The 26939-nt window shown below is 40.5% G+C and overlaps 2 protein-coding genes and 1 pseudogene across 4 annotated transcripts in view; all 3 read left to right on the top strand.

Moving 5' to 3' along the window:
• The first annotated feature begins 203 nt into the window (after positions 1–203).
• LOC139185447 (X-linked retinitis pigmentosa GTPase regulator-interacting protein 1-like) lies at positions 204–12613 on the top strand. Its single transcript, XM_070798047.1, has 9 exons — positions 204–301; positions 2917–3194; positions 4333–4432; positions 4927–5058; positions 6326–6431; positions 9531–9554; positions 10427–10573; positions 11652–11725; positions 12565–12613. The coding sequence occupies exons 1-9, from the start codon at positions 204–206 to the stop codon at positions 12611–12613; spliced, it is 1008 nt and encodes a 335-aa protein (XP_070654148.1).
• Positions 12614–13022: 409 nt separating this feature from the next.
• LOC109564268 (RPGR interacting protein 1) overlaps positions 13023–26939 on the top strand; it is a 36957-nt gene continuing 23040 nt past the window's right edge. Inside the window, exons 1-7 of one of the 3 annotated variants that reach the window (XM_070797149.1) lie at positions 13023–13417; positions 14579–14739; positions 15201–15344; positions 15804–15954; positions 20815–20996; positions 21529–21732; positions 22267–22402. In XM_070797149.1, the coding sequence (XP_070653250.1) occupies positions 13180–13417; positions 14579–14739; positions 15201–15344; positions 15804–15954; positions 20815–20996; positions 21529–21732; positions 22267–22402 (1216 nt within the window). In that variant the 5' untranslated portion in view covers positions 13023–13179. Of the gene's footprint in view, positions 13418–14578; positions 14740–15200; positions 15345–15803; positions 15955–20814; positions 20997–21528; positions 21733–22263; positions 22403–26939 lie in introns of all 3 variants that reach the window. The other 2 variants (XM_070797150.1, XM_070797148.1) reach the window with 2 other exon arrangements.
• LOC139185166 (X-linked retinitis pigmentosa GTPase regulator-interacting protein 1 pseudogene) lies at positions 16006–19333 on the top strand (annotated as a pseudogene).

Here is a 26939-nt window from a genome sequence, read left to right as displayed (position 1 = left end):
TGATTAAGTGGTCCATTAGTGTACATTTCATATACTTCATGAATTTCCTCTTAATCACATGACTCGAAATAGATTCAAGCCCTCTGGACAAGACGCAGCCAGAGATATGATGAGTTAAAGACATTACATATAAGAATAATCTCTATTTACCCTCTTCCTGGACTTTAGGTAAGAATACAAAAACTCAACCACCCTTGAGCAGGATGACTCAGGATGAATTGGAGGACAGTTTGTTTCGTCTTCGTGAAGAGCACATGTTGGTGAAGGAGCTTTTTTGGAAGCAACAAGATGAGATCAAAAGGTACCCAGAGTCCTTCTTACGTCTTTAAAAGCTGCGTCTATATCAGACCTTCACTGCAATAAACAAAAAAGAATGCATCTTCCTGAGATGTCTACACCAGAAAACAGTTCAAATGGCAAAGATGGTTAACGCCAAAAATTATTTTCGAAGCAATATTGCTTTATTTTGTTTTCTTGCCAAATGCATCAATAGTCTGTGGCCATTAGACCATAAAGCATCATCAGAGCTATTCCAACCAGAGAGCAAGAGACTGGGCAGGCTTCTGCCCTGGTCACAAAAGAGAGAATGGAGACAGGGGAATGGACAAAATCTCAAAGGACTAAAGACTACAGGGGCAAGTAAGAAAAGGGGTTTTTATTTATAAAGCAAAACTCAAAATTGCGTTGATCATTTCTGATATGCAGACATGTAATATGTGCTTTATATATGTTAACTCATTTAATATAATGAAAGAAGCATTATCAAGAAGGAAAGGGAGCACAAAGAGGTTATATAACTTGCCCAAGGTCATAGCTAATGAATGGCAGAGCTGAAAGCTCTTAACTCCAAAATATACCCTACTTAGTGATTTTAGGGTACTGGCTTTCAAAAGTGTATCTTTTGGGTACAGACCTGGAAAGAAATCTGAGATGGAGGGTGGGTAAATAACTAGATGGGGAGAATAAAAGAGTTCTGAAAGTCTAGGGTTAATCTCTAGGACACATTTTAAAGATATTGGTGTCAATGCTTCCCAGCCAAAGACCATTAGGAACACACCTATAGTTGGGCAAGTTTGTTTTTTTACTGTTGTAGCTAGAAAAAGTGCACACCATGGGCATCTCGCTAAGACTGTGTTAGAAAGAGTCTATCATAGGATTTGGGCTTCAGCTGGGTGATTTTGGGGAGGCTCCAAGGTAACAGAAATTTGCTCTAGACTTGGTACTGTCAGAAAGCAGGGACAATTTTGTGTTTTGATATCTCAGTAAATCTTATCTACAGGGAGGCTAGACTAGAGTGAGGCTAAAGCTGTAACTGGGAAAGCAGCAGCAGTCACTCATGTTAGCCAGGAGAGAGTATGTTTGGTATTTTGTGGATGAGACAGTGACCTTGTTTTTGTCTGAGCTGAAACAGAAGTACGCAGCAGACTTCTTTGGTATCACTCTGTCATGGTCTCAGAGTGATCTTGTGTGACGTTGGCGTTCTGTGAGATTACATCCAAAAGCACAATAACAGGGCCTAGCTGTGAATGTGGCTGTGAATGCCAGGCCACCTTCAAACAACACTGAGGACTAGCTATGTCACACCAACTTCCCAAAGTCAGCAACAGCTTTTTGCATTCTTCTTGGTAACCCCCAAGAGTGGTTCAGAGTTTCATTTAGAATTTACGAGATTGCAGGTTTCTGCTGTATGTCATCACACTTCAGAGTTGGGGATTCTTTTATATTGTGAGAATCCAATATAAATTCACTTGAGAATCCAGTGAAGTCAGATGGTTACATGGGCCAAAGGATCTTGTTTCTTGGTTGATAACCAAAAAGTACTTGAGGTTATAGATAGTAAGTGACTAAACTGGATACTATCCCCTCTGACTCTGGGCAAGTTACCTAGCTGTTTAATGCCTTGATTTCTTTATTTGGACATAATGATGCATAATAATAATAATTGCTGACTCCTCCAGGACTTCCCTGGTGACTCAATGGTAAAGAATCTGCTGGCCAATGCAGAAGATGTGGGTTTGATCCCTGGATCAGGAAGATCCCCTGGAGAAGGAAATGGCAACCCACTCCAGTATTCTTGCCCCATGGACAGGGGAGCCTGGTGGGCAAAAGAATGGGACACAACTTAACAACTAAACAACAACCTACTGTGCTTACAGTGCACCATCACTAAGTCCTTTATATATATTAACATATTTAATCCTCATAAAAATACAATGCATGCGTGTGTGCTAAGTTGCTTCAGTCATGTCATACTCTTTGCAACCCTATGGACTGTAGCCTGCCAGGCTCCTCTGTCCATGGGATTCTCCAGGCAAGAATACTGGGGTGGGTTGCCATGCCCTTTTCCAAACAATTTAATGAGGCAGGTACCTGTATTTATAGATGAGGAAACTGAACCCAAATGGTTAATGACATGCCCCAGGCAACGTAGTCAGTGTCAGAACTGGCAGGCGCTGGGACCACAGAATCTCATGGTAACATTTAAAAGTATGATTTCAGGTCAAGATAATAAATAGTGATTGACTATCCATTGTAGGTAATGCTCAGTGTACCCAGGGGGACTAATACAGGAATAATTTTTAGAGTGAGCATATATAGAGGAATGTGTGAACAGTTGGGACTGGAGAAGTAAATATTAAAATTTCTACTTATATTTAATTATCTCCTGTTAACTTAGTACTTTTATGGTTTATAATGACCATGATGTATTAATACAGAAGACTGTACATATAATTTAAAAATAAATATACACAATTATATATATAGTCTATATTAATACATCATGGTCACTGGGGGCAGAAAATTAATTTTTATATCCGAGATCAATTCAGATTACTTGCCACCAAATAAACTGTAGAGATAATCGCTGTCATAGAAGAAGAAGGCAGGATCGACCAGCTCTCCTTTTGCCCACAGGATGAGAACAGCCTTGCTCCGGTTAACCGCCTCAGGCCGGGGCCTGCGGGCCGAGGCGGCGGCGGCGGAGCCAGAGCTCCGGGAGCCCGCTAAACGGCGGCGGAACGCAGAGTGGCGGCAGCGCCCCATCAAGCACCAGCGTGCCCCGCTGCCCGGGCTCCAGCTGCAGTTCCAGCGCGTGGGCCCCCCTGCTCCCCGCCGCACCCAGCCTCGCGTCCACGCGGGACACAGACAGCTCCACACCGCCGGGGCACCGGAGGCAGAGAAACCCAAAAGAGGTGAGGCTCGGCGCCAAATCCCCGACAGAGTCAAAACGCTGGAAGGATTGATTTGCCAGCCACATTTTCCTCCTACTGCTGTATTCCGCCCACCACCCCCATTTTGCTCTTTTGTTCTCGTTCCTCTCTATTCTCCAAAATCTTTTTTTTCCCCCTTGAGTAGGATGTCAGGTTCAAAATTCTCACTTCACCATGCGGTTCTATTGAGAGGAGAATCAGACAATGGAAAAGGGAAAATTGCTGGTCAAGTTTTGTAGGGATCAGAAAACAGATAACTTTGATGACCTGCTCAGGTGTGAGTGGCAGTGATCTTAAGACCTGCCCCTCTCCTGGGACTATGGGACTCTGGGCAGTGATTTATGCCTCTAAAATTGGGGTTCTTCATCTTTTGGGGGGAAAGAGACTCCTTTGAAACCATGAGCAAAAGCTAGGCCTCCTCCCAAGAAAACTGCTCATACACATAGACAAACTTTGCATACAACTGCATGGGTTCAGAGATTCCCAAAGCCCATTCCTAAAGTCCAGGCTGCTAATTGAGGAGCTGCAGTTTCTCCTCTTCCTGTATCCCAAGTGGCTAAGTATCTCTGACTGCTATGGAACCCAATGTTCAATTAAATACAGTGCTGTATGTGCCTCCTTCACCTGGCTTACTCATCCCCTTTTGGGTTAATGGAAATAAGGTGTCTGGGCCCTGGGGACTCAGTGTTAGGTTTTGTTTAGCACAGTTCTATATTTTCAAGGTCCCTTCTTGAGCCAACAAAATCTTTGTGTAAACAGCTAAAAGGAGAAAAATTAAAAAAATTTGTTTGAAGTTCAGCTCAGTTTAACTTCAGCACTATAGAATACCGATTATATACTAGGCACTAGAAACAAAGATACGTAAGAGTAGACACACAGTCCCTGCTCTTTCTTCTTCCCATTTATTCTTGCTTACCCAAGAGCCTATAGTCCTGCTAACTTATTAAATCATTAGTGCAAGAGTAAAAACTGAGAACCCCTCCTCTGGATCATTGGTCATATAAGGACTTCCCCCAGGTCTCAAGTCTCCCTACCTTCAGGACTTGGGGTTCCATTTCTAGCCAGAGTTCTGGAGAAATCTTCTTGCCAGAGGCTGCATCTTCTGTCTATAAACTTTCAGAGTCAAGGGACAGGCTGAGCTACACAGCCCCTCCCACATTCAAGGAACATGTGACAAATGAAAAAGCCAGAGGTGAAGTAGCCAGTGAACCCAGCGAACTGTGAGTTCTCTTCTTTTATCCTGTGCTGTTACTCTTTCACCTTTAATTGGAAAAACTTCATTTGGGGAACAAGTGAACCCTGCCACTTTTGAGTCGTTCCAGAAAGTCATCCCTAAGTCAAATTCCAACTTCATTGCTTAAAAATGGAAAATAAGCACCTCTCTATCTTCCAAGGAAAGGAAAATAAAGGCCCTTTCCTTAATTGAAGATATTCCTTCTCCCTATACTTCCCCCTTAGGTCATAATTAACTTATATTTCTGTTTGACACTGGAAACCTACACTTTGTAAGATTATCCTCCACACATGCCAAGATTACTAACTCCCCTAATTAAAAAAAAAAATATATATATATGAGAACCTAGTTCTAAACCCCTATAACAGGGGTTTCTATTTATTCTTTTTGTGTTTAATGTTCCTAATTCTAACAGGAAAATCTCTTTTAGCAAAGTCATATAATTATGACTAAGCTCATTAGTCTATGCATGCCCAACAGTGGCCACCTTATGACCAGCGATACCATGCAAGTGGAAGAACCACCCAAGTCTCCTGAGAAAATGTGGTCCAAAGATGAAAATTTTGCACAGAGAAGCTCTTTGGAGAGTACTCAGAAGGCCACAGAGCTTCGGTAAGAGTGTGGAATTCCATGTCCCAAATGAACTGAAAAAGGTTCTGCTTGGCACCTTTCACCCATCTCAGGGGAATAGAGAATGTTTGGGATTAAATTCACGCTGAGAAGTAGACCTTGGAGGCACAAGTGGATTACGGAATCGATTAACTTGAAAGGAATATTTATGTATAATAAAAGTTTGGTTGCTTCACTTTATAGAAGGAAAAATATTTCATCCTTATCACCAGATGGGGGTTCTCAGCCACCATTCTGCTTCAGCCCCTGGAAAGCTTAAAAAAACAGACTTAATTTTTTTAGAGCAGTTTAGGTTCACAACAGAGTTGAGCATAAAGTAGAGAGGTCTCCCTGTCTCATCTTCCCCGCCCTCCCCCACACACCCAAACCTCCCTCATTGTCAACATCGCACAGCAGAGGGATACATTTGTAACAATGGATCAGTCTACAGGGACACATCACAAAAATCACCCAAAGTCCATAACTTACCTTACAGTTACTCTTGGTGTTGTGCATTCTCTGGGTTTGGACAATTATTTAATCCCGTGTCCAGTGTTATAGTATCGTACAGAGTAGTTTCACTGCCCTAAAAATCCTTTGTGCTCTGCCTGCTCATCCCTTCCTTCCCCCTTCCCCCTGGCACCACTGCTCTTTTTACTGTCCTCATAGCTTTGCCTTTCCCAGAACTTCATCTAGTTGGAATCATACAGTATGTTGTTTTTTTAGATTGGCTTCTTTCACTTAGCAATGTGCCGTTAAGTTTCCTCCTTTTCGTGGCTTGATAGTTCATTTCTTTTTAGCACTGAATCACATTTCATTGTCTGGATGTATCACAGTTTATTTAGCCACTCACCTATTGAAGAACATCTTGGTAGCTTCCAAATTTTGACAGTTATGAGTGAAACTGTTGTAAAATCCACATCCATGTTTCTGTATGGACATAAGTTTTAAACCTGAAGGCTTAGCCACAGATGCCTGTGTCCCACCCCAGAGACTCCCTTTCAATTAATTGGGGGAGGAGTTGAGACAGTGTTAAGATTAAAGATTGCACCAGATGATTCTAATAACCAGCTAGGCCTGGAAATCGCTGACACAGAGTGTAGTGAACCCAAATCCTCCCCTAGTGCCTTTCAAATAATATAGAAAACATGGTCTCTTAGGTTCAGAAATAACCATCTTCCTTTGTGTCCCTGTCCGTACCCACAGAGGGGAAAGGTCCTTAACACTCTCCATTCACAGATGGTATTTTAGTACTGTCTTCTTTCTCCAGAGCTTCCATTAAAGAGAATATACAGCTGATTCGACTTAAGAAGCTCTTGCATGAAAGGAATACCTCTTTGGCAGTGACAAAGGCACAATTAACAGAAGTTCAGGCCGTGAGTTGCCATCTTCAGCTGTGCTTTTTTTGGGGGGGTGAAATCAATTAGTTAAGAAAATTGTGTTATTTTCTCCATTTACACGTGGGAGACCAGAAAGGAAAGAAGCTGAGTTGCTTGTCAAAAGTCACAAATCCACAGGTGATGTTCAAATCCAAGCCTTACAACTCAAGCCCTGCCCACGAAGGTGGAATTAAGTGGGGGCAACTTGTGTCAGATTAAGTTCCAAGCCAGAGACCACAACCAGAGTTTAACTAAACTTGGGAAGCCAAGAGCAGTCATAGGGGAGAGGAAGGAAACCAGGTTACTGAGCACTTTCTATGTGATGGACTCTGTCCTAGGTACTTAGAGTCATCTAAGCCGGACAACAACCGTCAAGGTAAGTTTAACAGGTAACATTTAACAGGTGAGGGAACTGAGCCACAAAGAAGTTAAATAACTTGCTCAAGTTATAAAAATAGTAAGAAGAAGAGCAGAATTTGGGTCCAGGTTTATCTGGAATCAAGGTTCACACTCTTCTCACTACCATGCAATAGAAACTTATATCTGAATGGTAGAAATAGGGCATCAAGAGTCTAATAATAATAATAAATTGGCACCATTATTTTACTGAATAAACATTTATTGACTACCAGGAACTGTGCAAAGCACTGGATACAAAGGTTAAAAAGATAATACAGCTCCTTCCTTCAAGGAACTTGTAAAAGTGAGAAGACAAGATGTAGACAAGTACAACTATCGCCAAGCAGGGCATGAGAGGAAAACAAAAGGGTCGTTGGATCCACCGGAGGATGGGCTGCAGGATCTGAAGAGGATTCATAAGGGATTCTACTCCTGAGCTGAACACTGACAGTTTAGCACATGTTAATGAGTGTGCAAGAGAAAGAGAAGGGCTTTCCAGAGGTAGAGTGGTGTAGGCCAAGGCACAGAGGTGAGAAACATCAGGGAGCAGGTCATGGAGCTCTTAGCAGGAATTTAGACTTTATCCTATAGACAGTGGAGAGCTGCAGAAAGGTTTTAATCAAGTTGATCATCAGTTTTTTCCCCCAAAGAGATCAGTTTGCCTTTTTTTACATGTCCAAAATATTTTGAAATACATTTTAATAAAGAAATGATACTTCCAAAAAACTATTATAAAGTACTGCTGCTAAGTCACTTCAGTCGTGTCCGACTCTGTGCGACCCCATAGACGGCAGCCCACTAGGCTCCTCTGTCCCTGGGATTCTCCAGGCAAGAACACCGGAGTGGGTTGCCATTTCCTTCTCCAGTGCATGAAAGTGAAAAGTGAAAGTGAAGTCGCTCAGTTGTGTCTGACTCTTCGAGACCCCATGGACTGCAGCCTACCAGGCTCCTCCGTCCATGGGATTTTCCAGGCAAGAGTACTGGAGTGGGTTGCCATTGCCTTCTCTGATTATAAAGTACTAATAATAATTAATTCTGAGTAGTGGGATTATAGATGACTGTTATGATAGTACTTATACTTTTCTGAAATTTTGAACTTCTCAAAAATGACAAAACTACTAGGAAAGATGACCTGGCAGCTGCGTGAATGATAGGTTGGCTGGTGTAAGACTGAAGGCAAAGAAATCAGCAAAAAAGATGAGTGCAGTGATCTAGGGGATTCAGGATGTGGGTCCCAACCAAGGCAGTGAAAGAGGCTCACAGAGAAAGGACTGTGTTAGAGGTCCAGAACTAGAAGAATAGACTATCACCAAAGCAGAGTGGTGAGGGAAAAGGAGAAAGAGAACTCCTGCATCTCTAGCTTGGGTGATTAAATGATGGTGGTGCCATTCAGTGAAATTAGCTACAGTTGGTTCTGCCCTTGGTATGTCTGTTTTAATGAGGACTAAAGGCATCTTTGGGGCTTCCCTGATGGCTCAGCAGTAAAGAATCTGCCTGTAATGCAGGAGGCCCAGGTTTGATTCCTGGGTCGGAAGATTCCCTGGAGGAGGGCATGGCAACCCACTACAGTACTCTTGCCTAGAGAATCCCATAGACAGAGGAGCCTGGCAGGCTGCACTCCTTAGGGTCTCAGAGTTGGACACAACTGAAGCAATGTAGCACAAAGGTATCTTTACAAGGTCAACCTCCAAAACTGTATTTTGTAAGAACTGTGCATATGCACGTATTCTTTTGAGTTGAATAATTTTGGTAACACTGAAAGGATGGGAAATCTTGGCAGGAAGATATTTTAAAATCATATGGGTAAATAGCTAATTTGTGAAATTATATATTTAAAAAATCCATCCATTCCTCCATTGCATTGAAGGAAAAAAGGGAGAAAGCCGTTCTAAATTGAATATCCTTACTCATATTAGTGGTAAAGATGACCTAAAGTGGTGAATAATTTTTTTAAATGTAGATTTTACAGTTTGTTTTTTCTAGTCATATTTTATTACACATACACTAAGATAAGTTTTCATCCTCTTAATCTCTATCAGTGACATGAGGTCAGTAGTACAGACTCTGGAGTCAGGCTGAGGTATAGCTCTCCCTCAGTCTCTTGAAAGCTGTGTGATTCTGGTCAAGTGACTTAGCTCTCTGAACTTTGAGTTTCTTATTTTTAAAGTTTAGATAATAGTACCTCTCAGATTTGCTGTAAATATTAAATGACATAATATATGTGAAAGAATTACGATGATCATAATATAAGAGATAATGAAACAGACGGTAACATGTAACACATAGTAATTACTCAGCCAATAATAGTAGCTGTTGCTGTGAGTTTGGTTATTGTTGTTATTTCCGTTTCCAAAACTGTAAAGTGACCTTTCTGAAGCATGATGAGTAAAGAGATAGCACCTAGTTTAAAAATAAAAATACTTTTTTCTTGGAAAATCCACCAAATGCAATGCAAATTTGCATAACTGACCCTTGTAAAGAAACGCCATAATCTATTATATTCACAGACTGCCTGGCAAGCTAGATCAGGGATAGGAGCAGCAGTTAGTAAACAGGCACACAGATTGACTTGATTTATGGGAAATGTTCATTACATCTTTTAAAATAAATATTTAAACATTTGTATTACAGAGATAAACATCAAAATAAATATCAACTTGGTATATCAATAGAATAACATCTATTTCTTTCTTTCAGGCATATGAAACTCTGCTCCATAAGGTACTTAATAAAGATTCCTTAAATCTCTATTTCTTGATAGTCAGAGGAATGAAACCCAAATGAATCTTCAAGTAATGTAACACCAGAATTTAGCCAACTAAATCAAACATGTTATTTTTATTAAGACAAATGATACTGTCACTATTATCAGAAAATACAGATTGCATTGTTTTCACAAAAATTAAAATATAAGGTCTGAGTTAAGAAATATTTGAAACAGTATTTTTGAGCCTATTGCTACAGAGAATTTTTCCCAGGAGTAGTCCTCTAGCATGCCTGAGGTGGTGAGATACAGCAAAATTGTTGCAAACCTTCTCTGGTGTTATTAAATATTTGTACCTCTGTGAGTGGGGTACAGGTGAAGCTAGGTAAATGTCCATGATTAAGGGTCACTAAAGTCGAGTTCCTTGCATGATTAGCCACAGCTGTTCCTTTCAGAAGGCTCCATCAGAAAAATGCATTTAACTTCTAGAGTTAACATGTCACTTTGCTAGGTGCACAAAGGGAAACATGTCATCATAAAAAGCATTTAAGTGTCTTAGAAGATAAAGGCAATTGAGAAAGGTGGCACTTTACTTAGAATTAGGGTTGAGTTTGAATTTCAGGAAAATCAAGGCTCCAGTGATGAATTAGTTTCCCAGAGTGGAAAATCCTCACCAACAGGGAAATGATACTTTCTGAGAAATGCTAGGGTGAGAAACAAGGTTGTTTTACAGTGCAAAGGACCATGCTTTAAATCAAAGCCCTTCTTTGAGACATCCATTAGGGAATGCTGATGCTGGGGTTGTTGGTTTCTTTTTTTTGTTGGTTTCTTGAGACCCTTCCTGCTGAGTGTTATAAACATTCCCAGAGCAACTTTCCTTTTGCCCCAGAATCAGGGAATCCTGGGCGCAGCCCACAATGCCCTCCTCAGCCAGGTGAATGAGCTCAGGGCAGAGCTCAAGGAGGAGAGCAAGAAGGCTGTGAGCTTGAAGAGCCAAATGGAAGATGTGTCCATCCTGCAGATAACCCTCAAGGAGGTAAATAACAATAATTGAAAGATACCATCAATTTTATGTTACATCCCAATTTCAAAGATGTTAAAAAGTGTATCTGAGCAAAAATATGGGTATTTTTCTTTTTTTCAAATGAGAAAAATGAGGTTCTAAGTGATTAAATAATTTGCTCAAGATTACAGTATTGTAATGGTGTAAAACTAGAAAAAAAAAACAAAAACTGGGATTTATATTTACATCTGGCTTTCCTGGTGGCTTAGTGGTAAAGAATCCACCTGCCAATGCAGGAGACACAGATTTGATCCCTGGGTTGGAAAGATCCTCTGGAGAAGGAAATGGCAACCCACTCCTGTTTTTCTGCCTGGGAAATCTAATGGACAGAGGAGCCTGGCAGGCTACAGTCCGTGGAGTCACAAAAGAGACGAGCATGATTTTGCAACTAAACAACTATTCTCCAAAGTCTTTTCTCTGTTATAACGTTCTGCTATTTCCCTAACAGTAGAAACCCAGACATCGTGAAAATTTAATTCAGTAGTACGCCTCCGTCCTCATTCCCTGCCACAAGCAAATATCTATTTATCAGGGTTCTTATCCTGCCCTTCCCCAAGAGCTCGCAGTACAGTGTTTGTTTTAGAAGCCCCGTGTGCACAGGTTTCCAATGAATCAGAAGACTCTACTGCCTTTTCTCTTTAAGAAAGGATTAAAAATCACCCCTGCTGTGCCTGCTTCCTCGCTCGCAACATCTGCCTGAATTTACATGGCTCCCTAATCCCCAGAACCACTGTTGAGATGGATAATACTGTTTTGTAAATCCCTGGCTAACTGTAAAGTCATGATGCAGGCTCAGGTTCTGTATAAAATGCAAAAGAAATGTTTTTATTAACAATAAAAAATTTAATTCAGGGAATCCTCATTATTTCCAATAATTTCTATCCCACCTTAAATTGCTTCAGGTCTTTCTAGTTGAATGGATCTTCACAGACATGGAGATGAACATTGAAAATCTCCCACACAAGTCCCCACCCCACAACAGAAAAGGGAGAACTTGTGCAAGGCAGTGGATTTTAAAATTTTATCTCAAGCATTCTATTATCATTCTTAGTTTCAGGAGAGAGTTGAAGATTTGGAAAAAGAACGAAAATTGCTGAATGACAATTATGACAAACTCTTAGAAAGGTAAGTACCAAGTTTAGATCTCAGAACATTGTTATAAAAAACAGTTATAGAAAAGAGCAATCTGAATTTAAACAATAAAAATAATTCCTAGTCTTGATAAGGACACAGGGAAACTGGTACTCAACACAGTGAGAATATAAATTGACAGACTCTTTTAGGAAGAGAATTTGACCTTATCTATCAAAATGTTAAAGGTACATCTCTTTTGTGCCAGATAACCCATTTTTTGGAAACAAAAACTAAAGAAATCCTCTTGTGTATATGCAAAGATACCTTGGTAGTAAGAATGTTAAATATTCCTGCATTGTTATTTTAATCTGTAAAAGTAAAAAAAAAAAAATGGAAACAGTCAAAATTTCCTCTGAGAGGGACTGACTACATAAATCATGTTGTACCCCCACACTGAAATAATATAAAGTTATTAGACCTATATGCCTAAGATACACCGTTAAAAGAAAATACAAATTGCAAAATAATGTGTTGTGACTTAAATTATGTCATGTGTGTGGATCCACAAACTTTTAATGAGATGAAAGGACTGAAATAGGGCTTTTCTTCTAAATATCTCTGTATCATTTTAATTTTTCACAACAAATATATATTCTTGTATTTTGAAATTAAAAATACTGTAAGTTTTAAAAAATTAAACATTCCTTCTGACTAACTTAAGGAGAGCAGGGTATAAATTGGAGAGGTTGCACGGGAGCATTCTGGGAAGAACTGACACTCTTCAATTCAGTGAAATAAGATAGTGTCAGCCTTACCCACTTTGAAGACTCCCTGTGACAAACATTACTGTTGGCCTCTTCCCTTCATTATTCATAACATTATCTTCTCAGATCATCATGTAATATATGGGCAGAAAGTGCCAAGAAATCTCAGGACTAGCTTAAACAAGTTGTTTTTAGACCACATTTATTAAAATGATAAATAGGAAAAAGACATAAGTAGAAATAATTGCTTGATTACCAGTGTCAACTTCACTTGTGTAAATAATCAGAAACTGTGTGTTTTACACTGAAGATGAGTCCGCCCTGTCATCTAGATAAAGTGGTGTTCAGGATGCAGTCACTGAGAGTTTAGTTCCTGCCCTACAGTAGTAATTTACAGTCTAATTCAAAGGTGAGCGTTCTCTAAACTAGCCACTGGTGAAGGTAGACAGAGGAGTAAGGGAAAAAGGAAATCTTCTGTTCCTTATTTCTAATCCAACAGGCCTGAGAATGTCTTGGTATACAGTTCCCTGCCTAAAGCAAGCCATCATGTTGGAGAAGTTCCCTGGGAAATAGATAAGACTTGGGTTGTTTGCTCAGGGGGTTATTTGAGACTTAAACAGAAGTGATACTAAGCGACTCAGTAGGACCCAAAAGTTCCAAGCAGTTGGTAAATGACAGTTACAGAGAAAGCAGGCGCAGAAAAAACATGTAGGGAAATGAATGATGAACTAGGCCCAGGAGATGCCGAAACTGTGTAATAAAGACGTCCTGTCACCCAACTTCGAGTGTCCATCTGACAACTGTCCTCTCCCTCCTTACTTGCTGCCTGTTTTCAGCATGCTGGATAGCAGCAATCAGCCTCAGTGGAGCCATGAGCTTGGAGAACAGCTACAGCAGAAAGTCTCTCAGTTGCAGGATCAACTGGATGTTGAGATGAAGGAGAAGAGAGAAATCTTACTTCAGCTCTCACAAGAGAAAGGTAGGTCTCTCTCAAATGAGGCATCCTCTACATCTAATAGGGGAGAAAGGAGCTTGGCCCAGCATTTCTGCAACCCCATCTCTTGATCTTATTTGTGTGTGGGGCGGGTTACTGGATAATTAGACTAAGAACATTGGCAGTCAGATCAGATTGACAATCAAGGAAGCATGACACCTACCTCACACGTATACTTTTCCCTACATGATGACTTTCCATGTGAGAGAACACCACGTCTTAATTTGTAATGTTTTAAACTATTTATTGAAAGTATTGAAAATGAATTTTTCTGCCTTCTCATCAGTCATTTTAGGATGGTTGGAAGGTATTTTGTTTTCTTTTTTAGCATCTGATACCTGAAATTGAGAAGCAGATTATTGATCTTCATTACCGCTGGCATTTCCCCCTGTCTTAATTCTTGGGTCACAGTAGTTACTCTGAATATTTTTAAGTACTGTCAAAGAGACCTTTGTCTCCTCTCTTTTTGCTGGCCTGGACCTTGATATTTAGTCTTATCAAATTTATATTTCATCAGATTCTAGTATATTCACATGACAGAGTGGAGGAAAAGAAATATGACATCAAGAAAAATAGAGACAAGAACCATAAAATAATAAAGCTTAGGAGTACGTGCTAAGAATCCTTGTAGTATGTATGAAGTACGAGTGAGGTCTTGTGGGTAATCTAATGTGACCTCCTCTCTAATCCCTGATAGTGAAATGATCAGTTTAAATGGTGATCACCTTCCTTCCCTGAAACACACATAGAAATGTCCAAATGCCCAGAGTGGGTGTGGAGGTGGGTGTCACAAGGAGCCAATAGCATAGAAGTCAGACCGAGCTGGGGAAGCGTTGAGGAGATCCTGTCAAAAATTTTGGACTACCTAGTCAGTCAAGTGGCTCTGATTTTTGCTGTGGTGGTATTGGTACTCCATTCCGTACTATAGCTCTGCTGATGTTTTTTGTTGTTTTTGGAGTCCAAGTGTCAACTCGGGGTCAATAAGCTAGAATCCCTTTGTAGAAATCAGAGAAAATTACTTCTTTAAGGGCAAGCTTATAAAATGAATTAAACATTAGTGGGAAAGTGTAATTCACACTTGGGCCAACTTTAGCGTGGTTGTTGGTAACAAGAGAGTTTCAGCTTTCTGTATTTTTTTTTCCTCAGCTCAAAACAAAGATCTGGAGCTTGAGGTCACCAGCTTGCTTCAGAAGCATAAACAGGAAGTAGAGGATCTCCAAAATATAAGCACATTTTCCCAATCTCCTGACAGGCAATCTGCACCAGCCACTCACCCAGCTCTATTTCAAGAGACCATTCAGATACAGGTAAGAACATCTTTAATCAAGCAAGTCTCCTCTACAGAGGGATCCCTGGCAAATATCTGCTGAAAAGATGAAGGGACTAGAAAACTCACCAAATAACATTTTGTCCTGATTGAGGACACTGTTTGGAAGGGTATGAGAAGGTTAAGAGTAGAGACAGCCTCATGAACTGCACAGATTTTTCCCACACTGTACAGCTCATAAGCTTTAGAATCTTTTCTAGATGAGGATTTGCAATGATCTGCTGAAGAGCAAACATCCATTGGAGGTTGTATAACTTACTGCTTCTGTTGAATGTGAGTAACTAGCGTAGAGAGCCTTGTGAAGTAACACAGGTTCTCTTCTACATTTTGAAATAGATTCTGCTGCTGGTACTTTATGATTACCAGCAGCTACTTTAGACAATAGTTATTACTATACTACCATATTTATACTCTGTTTTACCAATGCTTTTTCCTCTGTAGCCCTGTGAACCAAAAAACCAGGAAGAAAAAAAACTGTCCCAGATGTTAAGTGAGTTGCAAGTATCGCATGCAGAGACCACATTGGAACTAGAAAAGACCAGAGACATGCTTATTCTGCAGCGCAAAATCAACGTGTGTTATCAGGTGCAAAGAAAGATGGTACAGGAAGGGGATAGATAAATGGGCACACAGGAACCACATATGAAGCAAGACCCAAGTTTCCAGGGCTGTTGCAAGGTGATATGCTGTATTGTGCAAACACAAATAAACACAAATGTGCTGTCTTTTGCACTTGAGGGCTCACACATGTCCATGGCACCTTGGCAATAGAATCAAAGGGGCCAGCTAATGAAAATGGCAAGTGGGAAGCTTCTGGGTTCAAATTTTGCCAGTCCCAGGAAAAATACTACCCCTTGGCACAAACAGCACAATTGGTCCTGGAGGGGTCTGTAAGGAACCCAAGCCTTTTTCTAGTGATGAATCTGCCCTGCTAAGGAGATAGTGGAGTCTCCTTTCCTTTGCCCACCAAGTACCACCTTTTTATCTGGGCCCTTCGGTTCTGGGCCACTGAGATAGCAAAGTTCAGACATTATTTCGTTTCAGGAGGAACTGGAAGCAATGATGACAAAAGCTGATAATGAAAATAAAGATCACGAAGCAAAACTGGAGAGGTTGAATCAACTCCTAGACCTCAAGAACAAGCGTATCAATCAGCTGGAAGGTATTTTAAGAAGCCATGGCCTTCCAGTATCTGGCAAGTCTTAGTAGTTTGTTCATTTCACCTTAGGATCTGTCACACGGCTAAATGCCTCTGCTGCCCCCTGCACCTGTCGAGAGGGCCCTCTGTGTCTTGGTATATGACTTAGCCCTCCCGTTCTTTATCCTGTCATCTTTGTTATTTTAATACATGGCCAGCAGCTTCTTTTCCTGCATCATATCAGGGTATTTTCTCTGATTTCTCTGGAGATTTTCGACAGGGCCCAGACACTGCAGAATCTACTCTGAAAATCAGAGTGTATCACTGTTGGTCCTAAGGTGAGTGAGGGCCTTCTCTCGAGATTGTTTCTTGAAGCCAGGCCTAGATCACAGTGTTTGTGAGATAATAGAGCTTCACCACTCCTCTTTCATCATCTCTTTCTATGATTTCTCTCTGAAAGTTCCTGAATTCTTTGTTGCAGTTTGTGGACGTCTACAAAGCAGTGTAGGTGGCTGGATACTGATGCAAATTTTATAATGTGATACTTTCTATGTTTAGTCCAGTTTACTGGTGACCAGGATCTGGTCTCCAGCCTTACATGGTGAGAAAATTGGCTTTGTTATTACACTCAGTGGTGAGATACCCGACTCATATTAACCAAATGCACTGAAGACTGAGATTTATACCAGAATGTTAATTTGTCATTCTAGGATAGTGGCTCTTTCACTGCTGCCTTGAGAATATGCTCAGGGAATATGCAACTTTTTTCTGGGAAAGCAGAATCAGTAAGGACACTGAGTGACCATGAAACTAGAGTAAAGGGAGGTGGGTCATTCTGCATGACTTATGCATACCAGGGTAAGTCTGTTAAAAGGTCCCTGCCAAGTAACAAAGGAAATCCTTTGTATTGAAATTCTCCTGTCTTTCAGATTCAGATCCTTTCTGTTAAAAGGTCCCTGCCAAGTAACAAAGGAAATCCTTTGTATTGAAATTCTCCTGTCTTTCAGATTCAGATCCTTTCTCCCAGGATAGTGCAGTATAATACCCTTACCTACTTCTGAAGATTCATTTGCTTTAACTTATAGTTCCTTCATTACTGATAAGGCTAAAGAGTTTTTGATTTGTTTACCAGTTATTTGTATTACTTCTTTTGAGACTTGCCTGTCCCTCCCCTTAACCCTTTTCTTAATAGTGTATTATTAATTTTTAGAAGCTCTTTATATGCTAGAATTATTAACTCTGTATCATGTAATGCAAATTTTTAATGTTGTCTTTAGTTATGTTAATCTTATCAATTAAGAAACTGCTCACTAGTGCCTGTATTCCACTTCTTCTGGGCAGGAAGACATTCTGATGTACCCAAAATATCTTTCTTCTACTAGTTTACCTCTTAAAATAGAACCTTTATCATCAACACACCGTGACAACTCAGATACTCCAATTTGAAGCAGACTATATACCATCTCAGGTTGGTTGGAAATGGGAGGTAACGCACAGATTTAGTGGACTGTCTCACATATCTTTATTTTATATCCCATTGCCAATATTTTAAACCTCTTTCCAGTAAGTGCCCTCCCTGATTTTTACTCTATTACTCTTTGATTTAAAGTGGATTTTTTGGCCTTCTTACAATGAAATAAAATTCTTAACAGAATGAAGAGTCTTGTGATTGATCTGACTGGAAAAGAGGAATCATATCTTAATGGAGCCCAGAGTAATGTAATAGACACTGACTGTAACTTGCTTGCTATTCTCTCCAGGGCCAATATCCCAAACTTTTGGAAATATCTGCATTTTGTGTTTCTTGTGCTTCTGTAATGAAATTATCAATTAATTCATAGGATGCTGCTGTAAGCCAAAACAATGTCATCTATGGATGAAATTGTGCCTCCAGTGTTAGCAGTGTAACCTCCTGAGTTAGCATTTACTTTCCAATTTAGTTAAAATAGGCGTTGGATTATTTGGCCATCAGAATCCAAAGCACCAGGTTGTCATTCTGTTGCTTTTCTTTTAAAATCACATGGTTTCCTGAAATAGTCACAATCTGGACTTCCACCATGGTTTTTATTCTCTTTCTACCTTCCTTTACCTTAAGGAAGAAACTTCCTACCCTTTAATGGATAGGCAGTTTTCTTTCCCCTCTAGAACAGCTTAAAGACGTGGCTTATGGCACCCGACAGTTGCCATTATGTCTGAAACCACTGCCAGCCCATGAAAATGAGGATAAAGTGGACATTTCTCCATGGCATCAGAGTGAGAACCTTTTTGAACTGCACATCCATCAGGCCTTTCTGACCTCTGCTGCCCTGGCTCAGGCTGGAGACACTCAACCTACCACCTTCTGCACCTATTCCTTCTATGACTTTGAAACCCACTGTACCCCACTAGTTGTGGGGCCACAACCTCTCTATGACTTCACCTCCCAGTATGTGGTGGAGATAGACTCCCTCTTCTTGCATTACCTTCAAGGGGCTTCAGCCCAGCTTGATCTACACCAGGCAATAGCCAGTGAGCACCACACCCTTGCAGCTGGATGGATTTGCTTTGACAGGGTTCTGGAGACTGTAGAGAGAGTCCATGGCTCTGCCACACTTACTGGTAAGTGCTGTCAACCTCCCGCAGTTCCCAGGATTAATGTGGTGTTTCCCACAGTGCTGGTGGTTTCCCATTTTCTTCTCCCTTTATTCTTGATCCTTGCTGTCTGTATCCTCTATGCCTCTCATACTTTCTGCTACCCAGGAACTGGTGGAGAAGTCTTTGGGGTGCTAGAGTACTGGATGAGGCTGCGCTTCCCCATAAGATCCAGTCTACAAGCATACAATAAGCGAAAGAAAGCCCAGGCATACTTGGCAGCCAATGTGCTTGGAGCCTGGGAGGCCCAGAACGATGAGGTGAGAAAAAGGATGAACCCATCCATCTCAGAGGACACTCAGTCAAACAGCTCTTGAGAACAGCTCAGTCTTCCACTCTCGATAAGTACTTGTTGAATGTGAATGAAAGACAAAAACTGTCACACCACAACTAGTCTAGATCCTTCCCTTGGTCAAGCTTGAGTTTGAAATGAAATCATGCCCTTGGAGCTAGCTACATCTCCTTTCTATAAACAACATGGCTTCTCTGTTCCACTGTCTAAGATGAGGCCTGAGAGCCACCATATCCCCAAGAGAGTTATCTGCCAGAGCCAGTTTGAAGGCAGGTGAAAGTCATTGGCTAGGCATCTCTGTTTCCCAGTCAGGATTCAGCAGTTCTTTAGGTCATAGCTTTTCCTCATCAAAGGTTCTGGGTTTCACCTGCAATGAGTCTCTCAGCCTGCCCTTTTCCTCAATCCAAGACCAACATCTTTTCAGCCCAGATCGGGGACCTGGAAGAATCAGAATGAGCTGCGGGTGGAAATCATTCGATGCTGTGGCCTCCGGAGCCGATCACTGGGAGCCCAACCCAGTCCTTACGTCATGTATCGCTTCTTTACCTTTTCTGACCATGACACCACCATCATTCCAGCCAGTAGCAATCCCTACTTCAGAGACCTGGCTCGATTCCCAGTGCTTGTGACTTCTGACCTGGATCAGTATCTGAGGCGGGAGGCCCTCTCTGTGTACGTTTTTGATGATGAAGACTCAGAGCCTGGCTCGTACCTTGGCCGAGTCCAGGTGCCCTTGCTTCCTCTTGCACAAAACAAATCCATTCAAGGTAGGAGTTCAAGGTTATTACATCTTTATGCTCTCTGCCCAGTGTTGTCTCCCTGTCCTAATTCTACTTTTCTTGCTTGGAATAGTCTCTCTTAAAACTCACTGAGAAGATTTGAGAAGACTGTGAAGAGCAGCAGAGTAGAAGACTTAGAGCCTTGCTAATTATATGGAAACACTGGCTTCTGCTGCTGCTCTTCAGCAACAGAAGGAAATCCCTGAGTGGGTAGACCCACCACTCTTCAGTCCATACCTCTGTGTCTGAACCAACATTTTCCATCTCTGTAGTGCTTTCTAGTATTCGTTTTTACTTAAGGTCTATTATTTCTTGGCACATGGCTAGATATCAGATTTTAAGTTGTGTCTGTAACATTTCATCATAATTCTCTTGCTTCTTTTAAACATTAAATTCAAATGAGTCTTCCATGCCACACCATGACAAATTTCTTGGATTCTCTCCCAACCCAGTATGAAGCTGAACTTCATGCTACCTTATCCTACATTCATACCCAGGGCTGTACAGGTGGTACAAGAATAGTCAACTCTCTGATTGCAGTCTGTGCTCTTATTAGGAAGTGTGGATGGTTACAGCCAGTATTGACCATATTAAAAAAGCTTTGTTCTAGAAAGTATGTGAGGCCTCCCTTCTCCCAATATCATGAGTGCTTAAAAAAAAAAAATAAGAAGCTGACTCTTCTGCTCACAATTCATCCTTTGCCAAAGAGAGGCAATGTGAGCCATCTGTTAAATTAATCAGTGTTTCAAAGCAGAAGTCTGACATTCAGAAAAAAGCCATTTTGCTTAAGTCTTCTTGATTTTTGTTATTTCAGAAATAGGGGCCACAGGTGTAGATAATGGTTTTCTTAGTATGCCTAAGGTGTAGAAACTGTTTGGTAATAGTAGAAGGTGCTCTTGTTTACTGACTGGGTGACTGACAACAAGCAAGCTATATCTCTCCATGCATCTTTGACTATCCCTTCCTGAACCTGGAGATACCAGTCTTCCCCAATAAATATTTTGAGTAGCAGAAGTAAATATTCTGAGTGATTATGGATATTCACTGATATTTTATTTTGCTTCTGAGTGTATTGGCATCATGGTTATTTGATTGATGTTAATTGCAAACAAAACGTGAAATTTAAACTGGGGAAGTCATAGGTAAGGTTGTGATAAACGCTCACGTGCCTACTTTCATGTGATCAGATTTTATTAATATCTGTGTGTCTCTCAGGTGATTTTAACCTCACTGACCCTGTGGGGGAACCCAATGGATCTGTTCAGGTGCAACTGGATTGGGGGTCTTGCTACTTACCCCCGGAGAACTTCCCAAAGCCAGAAGCTCAGAGTGAGGAGGACACCAGGGATGGTTTAGAGACGTCAATAGAAGAGGAAGAAGCTTCCTTTCCTCCCCAGGTAGCAAATCTCCCCCAAATCTGTGGGGAAGATTTGATTTGAGGAAGACAGTATTACAACTGGGGTAAAAGAAATTCCTTGTGAATGCCATGCATGCGTGCTAAGTCACTTCAGTTGTATCTGACTTTGCAACCCCTGGACTGTAGCCCTCCAGGCTCCTCTGACCATGGGATTCTCCAGGCAAGCATACTGAAGTGGGTTGCTGTGCCCTCCTCCAGGGAATCTTCCTGACCCAGGGATTGAATCGGCAGTTCTTTTGGCTCCTGCATTGGCAGGCAGGTTCTTTACCACAAGCACCACCTGAGAAGCCTGTGAATGTCATGTTCTGCAACTTTAATCTGAAGCATTCATGATGCCATAAGGCTATGGATAGAACAAAATGCTGGGGTTTATTGTAGGGAGGGAAGAGATGGCATATCTCCGCTCCATGGCAAGAGATAAATGAAGTCTAATGCTGGCTCACAAATCTCTTTCTTGATTATCATGGCTGTTAAACTCATCTTGTAAATCTGTCTCTGATCCTTCTATTTAGGACCAGATGGTATCTATTGATACTCCCACCGAAGCTGGCCAGTATCAAGCTAAAAGAAAACCTCCTCAGGTGGGAGAAAGAAAGGAAAGGGAACACCAGGTTGCAGGCTACTCAAGAAGAAAACATGGCAGAAAAACAGGCCTCCAAGGAAAGAACAGAATGGAGTATCTTAGTCATAACCTCTTAAATGGAAATACACTACAGGTAAGGCCTTAGAAACCCCGAAGAATGAAAGTATGGGTCGTAGTGTCCCCAAGTATATTATTCTCAGAGGTAGAAGCAGAAGCAGGCACACAAGATAAGTGATAATCACGGCTTTTTGTGGTGAGCATGTATTTCCACAAACATAAGTAGTTGAATAAACCTCTGGAGTGTTCAGTTCTTTTCAATGTAATTTAATTTAACAGATTATACACTCTGTAATTTATGCTTAGAGATATAGTACCACAGTCCCAACTAGGTCACTTCAACTGTAATCAAAATAAATTAAAAAGCAAGTATTTATTGAACACCTAGGTGTTTGATACTACCTCTTCTTCATAGGAAACTGAATTAAAGTTACTATGTGGTCTGAAATATATACACACGTACATATATGAAATTATAAATGTATATTATATGACTAAGTATATATATTTATGTTGTATTATATTAATTATAATTATGCAATATTAAACATATTAAATTATTATAATTATACAGTATACTTATTTACAATTATAATTGTATCTGAAGCAGGTGAAATACATTGAATGGAAATTCTCAGGGCTTAAGATCTCCGCAGATCATGTTTTAAAAAATCAGCAAAAGGAAGAGGAAATGACATCATCCTATTCAGCACAGATACTAAAGGAAACCCCACATCCTGTGAATGGTATTGTCTTTTTAAAATATTATTTTCCTTTGTAATCATTAGATTATTTTATAAAGCTGGTTATTTACTTTCTTCTTTCATCTTCATTGCTAAACTTTTCATGATCAATTGTATTGGAGACTCTAGGCTCAGTTTTATGTTACACGTGTGCTGGTTAGGCCAACCAAGCTGTCATTCTCTAAGAAAGTAGCTGTCTGTGTATTTAAAGCTAGCTAGCCAGCTTAACATGAGAAACGCTGGGCTGGAAGAAGCACAAGCTGGAATCAAGATTGCTGGAAGAAATATCAACAACCTCAGATATGCAGATGACACCACCCTTATGGCAGAAAGTGAAGAGGAACTCAAAAGCCTCTTGATGAAAGTGAAAGTGGAGAGTGAAAAAGTTGGCCTAAAGCTCAACATTCAGAAAACTAAGATCATGGCATCTGGTCCCATCACTTCATGGGAAATAGATGGGGAAACAGTGGAAACAGTGTCAGACTTTATTTTTTTGGGCTCCAAAATCACTGCAGATGGTGACTGCAGCCATGAAATTAAAAGATGCTTACTCCTTGGAAGGAAAGTTATGACCAACCTAGATAGCATATTCAAAAGCAGAGACATGACTTTGCCAACAAAGGTGCATCTAGTCAAGGCTATGGTTTTTCCAGTGGTCATGTATGGATGTGAGAGTTGGACTGTGAGGAAGGCTGAGCGCCGAAGAATTGATGCTTTTGAACTGTGGTGTTGGAGAAGACTCTTGAGAGTCCCTTGGACTGCAAGGAGATCCAACCAGTCCATTCTGAAGGAGATCAGCCCTGGGTGTTCTTTGGAAGGCATGATGCTAAAGCTGAAACTCCAGTACTTTGGCCACCTCATGCGAAGAGTTGACTCATTGGAAAAGACCCTGATGCTGGGAGGGATTGGGGGCAGGAGGAGAAGGGGACAACAGAGGATGAGATGTCTGGATGGCATCACTGACTGGACGGACATGAGTTTGAGTGAACTCCGGGAGTTGGTGATGGACAGGGAGGCCTGGAGTGCTGTGATTCATGGGGTCTCAAAGAGTCGGACATGACTGAGCAACTGAACTGAACTGAGTTACTAAGTAATCTATGAGACAGTGTTTTGAGTCCATATAAATATTCTTCATCAGATTTCACCTAATAATTTTGGCATTCATTTATGTGGATTTTTTTGCCTGAATCAAATGACAAGATGTTTGCAAAGTATATTGCAAATTTGAAAATGAATCAATAGAAATGATAGAACTGCTAAATACAGAAATTTATGAGGAAAAGAGATGGGTTGAAAGCAGATTAGACAGAACTAAAATGAGAATTGGTGAAAATATCCAGAATAAAATGAGAGACTACAAGATGGAAAATACTACAAAGGAGAAGAGAGAGAAAATGAGGTCTAAGCTGTACTAGGGTCTCCCCGGGAGCTCAGTGGTAAAGAACTCGCCTACAAAGGAGGAGACGTGGATTAAATCCCTGGTTGGGGAAGATCCCCTGGAGGAGGGCACGGCAACCCTCTCCAGTATTCTCGCCTGGTGAATCCCTGAAAGAAGAGCCTGGCAGGCTAAGTCCATAGGGTTACAAAGAGTCAGACATGACTGAAGTGACTGAGCATGCGCGCATGCAAGCTGTACTTAAATGGAAAAGAGAAAGAAGGGGGAACAAAGGCAATAAAGTGGTGATGACTTGGAGTTTTCCAGAATTCATAAAAGGTATTAATATTCAATGAAATGAAACTCAAGCAGGATAAGTAAAAATCAAAATCTAGACATATCAGAGTAAGATTGTGGAAAATAAAATCAAAGAGAAAATACCAAAAGTATCCATTTAAAAGAAAAACAGCCATGGGTGCACTGTTGTTAAGAAGGACAATGACATCAAGAACGACAACCATAGTCCCACTTCTTATATTTCTCATAATATTTGCCTTTATATTTAGGTGCTCCTATTTGTATTTAGGTGCATAAAATGACAGTGAGGTCTCTCAGTTATGGCCGACTCTTTTCAACCCTATGAACTGTAGCCTACCAGGCTCCTCTGTCCATGGGATTTTCCAGGCAAGAGTACTGGAGTGAGTTGCCATTCCCTTCTCCAGGGGATCTTCCCGACCCAGGGATTGAACCCGGGTCTACCGCATAGCAGACAGACACTTCACCATCTGAGCCACATAGCATTACAATTGTTATATCTTCTTGGATTGATCACTTAATCATTATGTAGTTAATCCTTGTCTCTTGTAACACTCCTTATTTTAAAATTTATTTTGTCTGATGTGAGTATTGCTACTCCAGCTTCCTTTTCTTTGTTTGTTTTAATATTTATTTATTTGGCTGCAGTGGATCTCAGTTGTAGCATGCAGAATCTTTAGTTGCAGCATGTGAACTCTTAGTTTCAACATGTAGGATCTAGGTCCCTGACTAGATTGAACTCAGGCCTCTTCATTGGGAGCACAGAGTCTTAACCACTGGACCACGAGGGAAGTCCCAACTCCAGCTTTTGATTGATTTCCATTTCCATGGAATACCTTTTTCCATTCTGATGGAAAGATATTGGAATGGAAAGACACACTCCATTCCAATCTGTCTGTGTGTCTCTAGATCTGAAGTGGGTCTCTTGTAGGCAGCATATATATGGGTCTTATTTTTGTATACATTCAGTCTTTTGGTTGGAGCCTGTAATCTATTTACTTTTTAAGTAATTGATTTGTAGTTATTGCTGTTTTGTTCATTATTTGGGGGTTGTTCTATAGCCTTTTTTTTCTTTTTTTTGTTCTCTTCTTCTGTGATTGAATTAATGTATTTACTATTATGTTTGGACTTATTTTTCTTTCTTGTGCTTCTATCTATTATAGATTTTTGATTTGTGGTTACAATGAGGTTGTATAGCAATATGTGTGTGATTGTTTTAAGTTGCTCATCTCTTAATTTCAAATTTATTTGTTCTCTCCTCCTCTTACAATTACTGTTTTTGATATCATATTTTATATCTAATTGTTTTATATATCCCTTAACTTCTTTGTTGTTCAGTTGCTAAGTTGTGTCTGACTCTCTGCAACCCATGGATTGTAGCACACCAGGCTTCCCTGTCCTTCACTATCTCCTGGAGTTTGCTCAAACTCATGTCCATTGAGTTGGTGATGCCATCCAACCATCTCATCCTCTGTCACCCTCTTCTGCTCTCAGTCTTTCCCAGCATCAGGGTCTTTTCCAATGAACCTTGATTTCCTTTAGGATTGGCTGGTTTGATCTCCTTGCTGTGCAAGGGGCTCAGGAATGTTCTCCAGCACCACAGTTCGAAAGCACCAGTTCTTTGGTGCTCAGCCTTCTTTATGGTCCAACTCTCACATCTATACATGACTACTGGAAAAATCATAGCTTTGATTAGACAGACCTTTGTTGGCAAAGTGATGTCTCTGCTTTGTAATATGCTGTCTAGGTTTGTCATAGGTTTTCTTCCAAGGAGCAAGTGTCTTTTAATTTCATGGCTGCAGTCATCATCTGCAATGATTTTGGAGCCCAAGAAAATAAAATCTGCCATTGTTTTTTTTTTTTTTTGCCATCTATTTGCCATGAAGTGATAGGGCCGGATGTCATGATCTTCATTTTTTGAATGTTGAATTTTAAGCCAGCTTTTTCATTCTCCTCTTTACCTTCATCAAGAGAGTCTTTAGTTCCTCTTTACTTTCTGCCATTAGGGTGGTATCATCTGTATATCTGAGGTTGTTGATATTTGTTGTGGCAATGTTGATTCCAGCTTGCGATTCACCCAGCCTGGCATTGCGCATGATGTACTCTGAATATAAGTTAAATAAGCAGGGTGACAATATCAGTCTTGACGTATTCCTTTCCCAATTGTGGGTATATATGATTTTACTACTTGTGTCTTTTAACCTTCCTACTAGTTTTGTGTATGGATGATTTCCTAACTTTACTGTGTATGTTTTCCTTTACTGATGGATGAGTTTTTCTTTTCATAATTTTCATGTTTCTAGTTGTGGTCTTTTCTTTTTCACTTAAATAAATTTCTTTAATCTTTCCTGTAAAGCTGGTTTGGTGGCACTGAACTCTTAGCTTTTGATTATCTATAAAGCTTTTGATCTTTCCATCAAATCTGAATGAGAGCCTTGCTGGATAAAACATTCATGGGTATATGTTTTTCTCATTTGTCACTTTAAATATATCATGTCACTCTCTTCTGGCCCGTAGAGTTTCTGTTGAAAAGTCAACTGATAGCCTTATGGAACTTTCTTTGTATGTTATGTGTTGCTTTTCCCTTGCTGTTTTTATATTCTCTCTTTGTCTTAAATTTTTCTCATTTTAATTACTCTCTATCTTGGTGTGTTTCTCTTTGGGTTCATCCTATGTAGAACTCTATGTTTCCTGGTGCTGGGTGACTATTTGCTTTTCCAAACTAGGGAAATTTGCAGCTCTTGTTACTTCAGATATGTTCTCTGCCCCTTTGTCAGGCTCTTCTTCTGAAAGTGAAAGTGAAAGTCCCTCAGTGGTGTCTGACTCTTTGCAATCCCACGGACTATACAG

Source organism: Bos indicus, chromosome 10, assembly GCF_029378745.1.
Source record: "Bos indicus isolate NIAB-ARS_2022 breed Sahiwal x Tharparkar chromosome 10, NIAB-ARS_B.indTharparkar_mat_pri_1.0, whole genome shotgun sequence".
NCBI lineage: Eukaryota > Metazoa > Chordata > Mammalia > Artiodactyla > Bovidae > Bos > Bos indicus.
The sequence above is the reverse complement of the archived record's forward strand: the minus strand, read 5'-3'. Positions and strand labels throughout refer to the sequence as shown.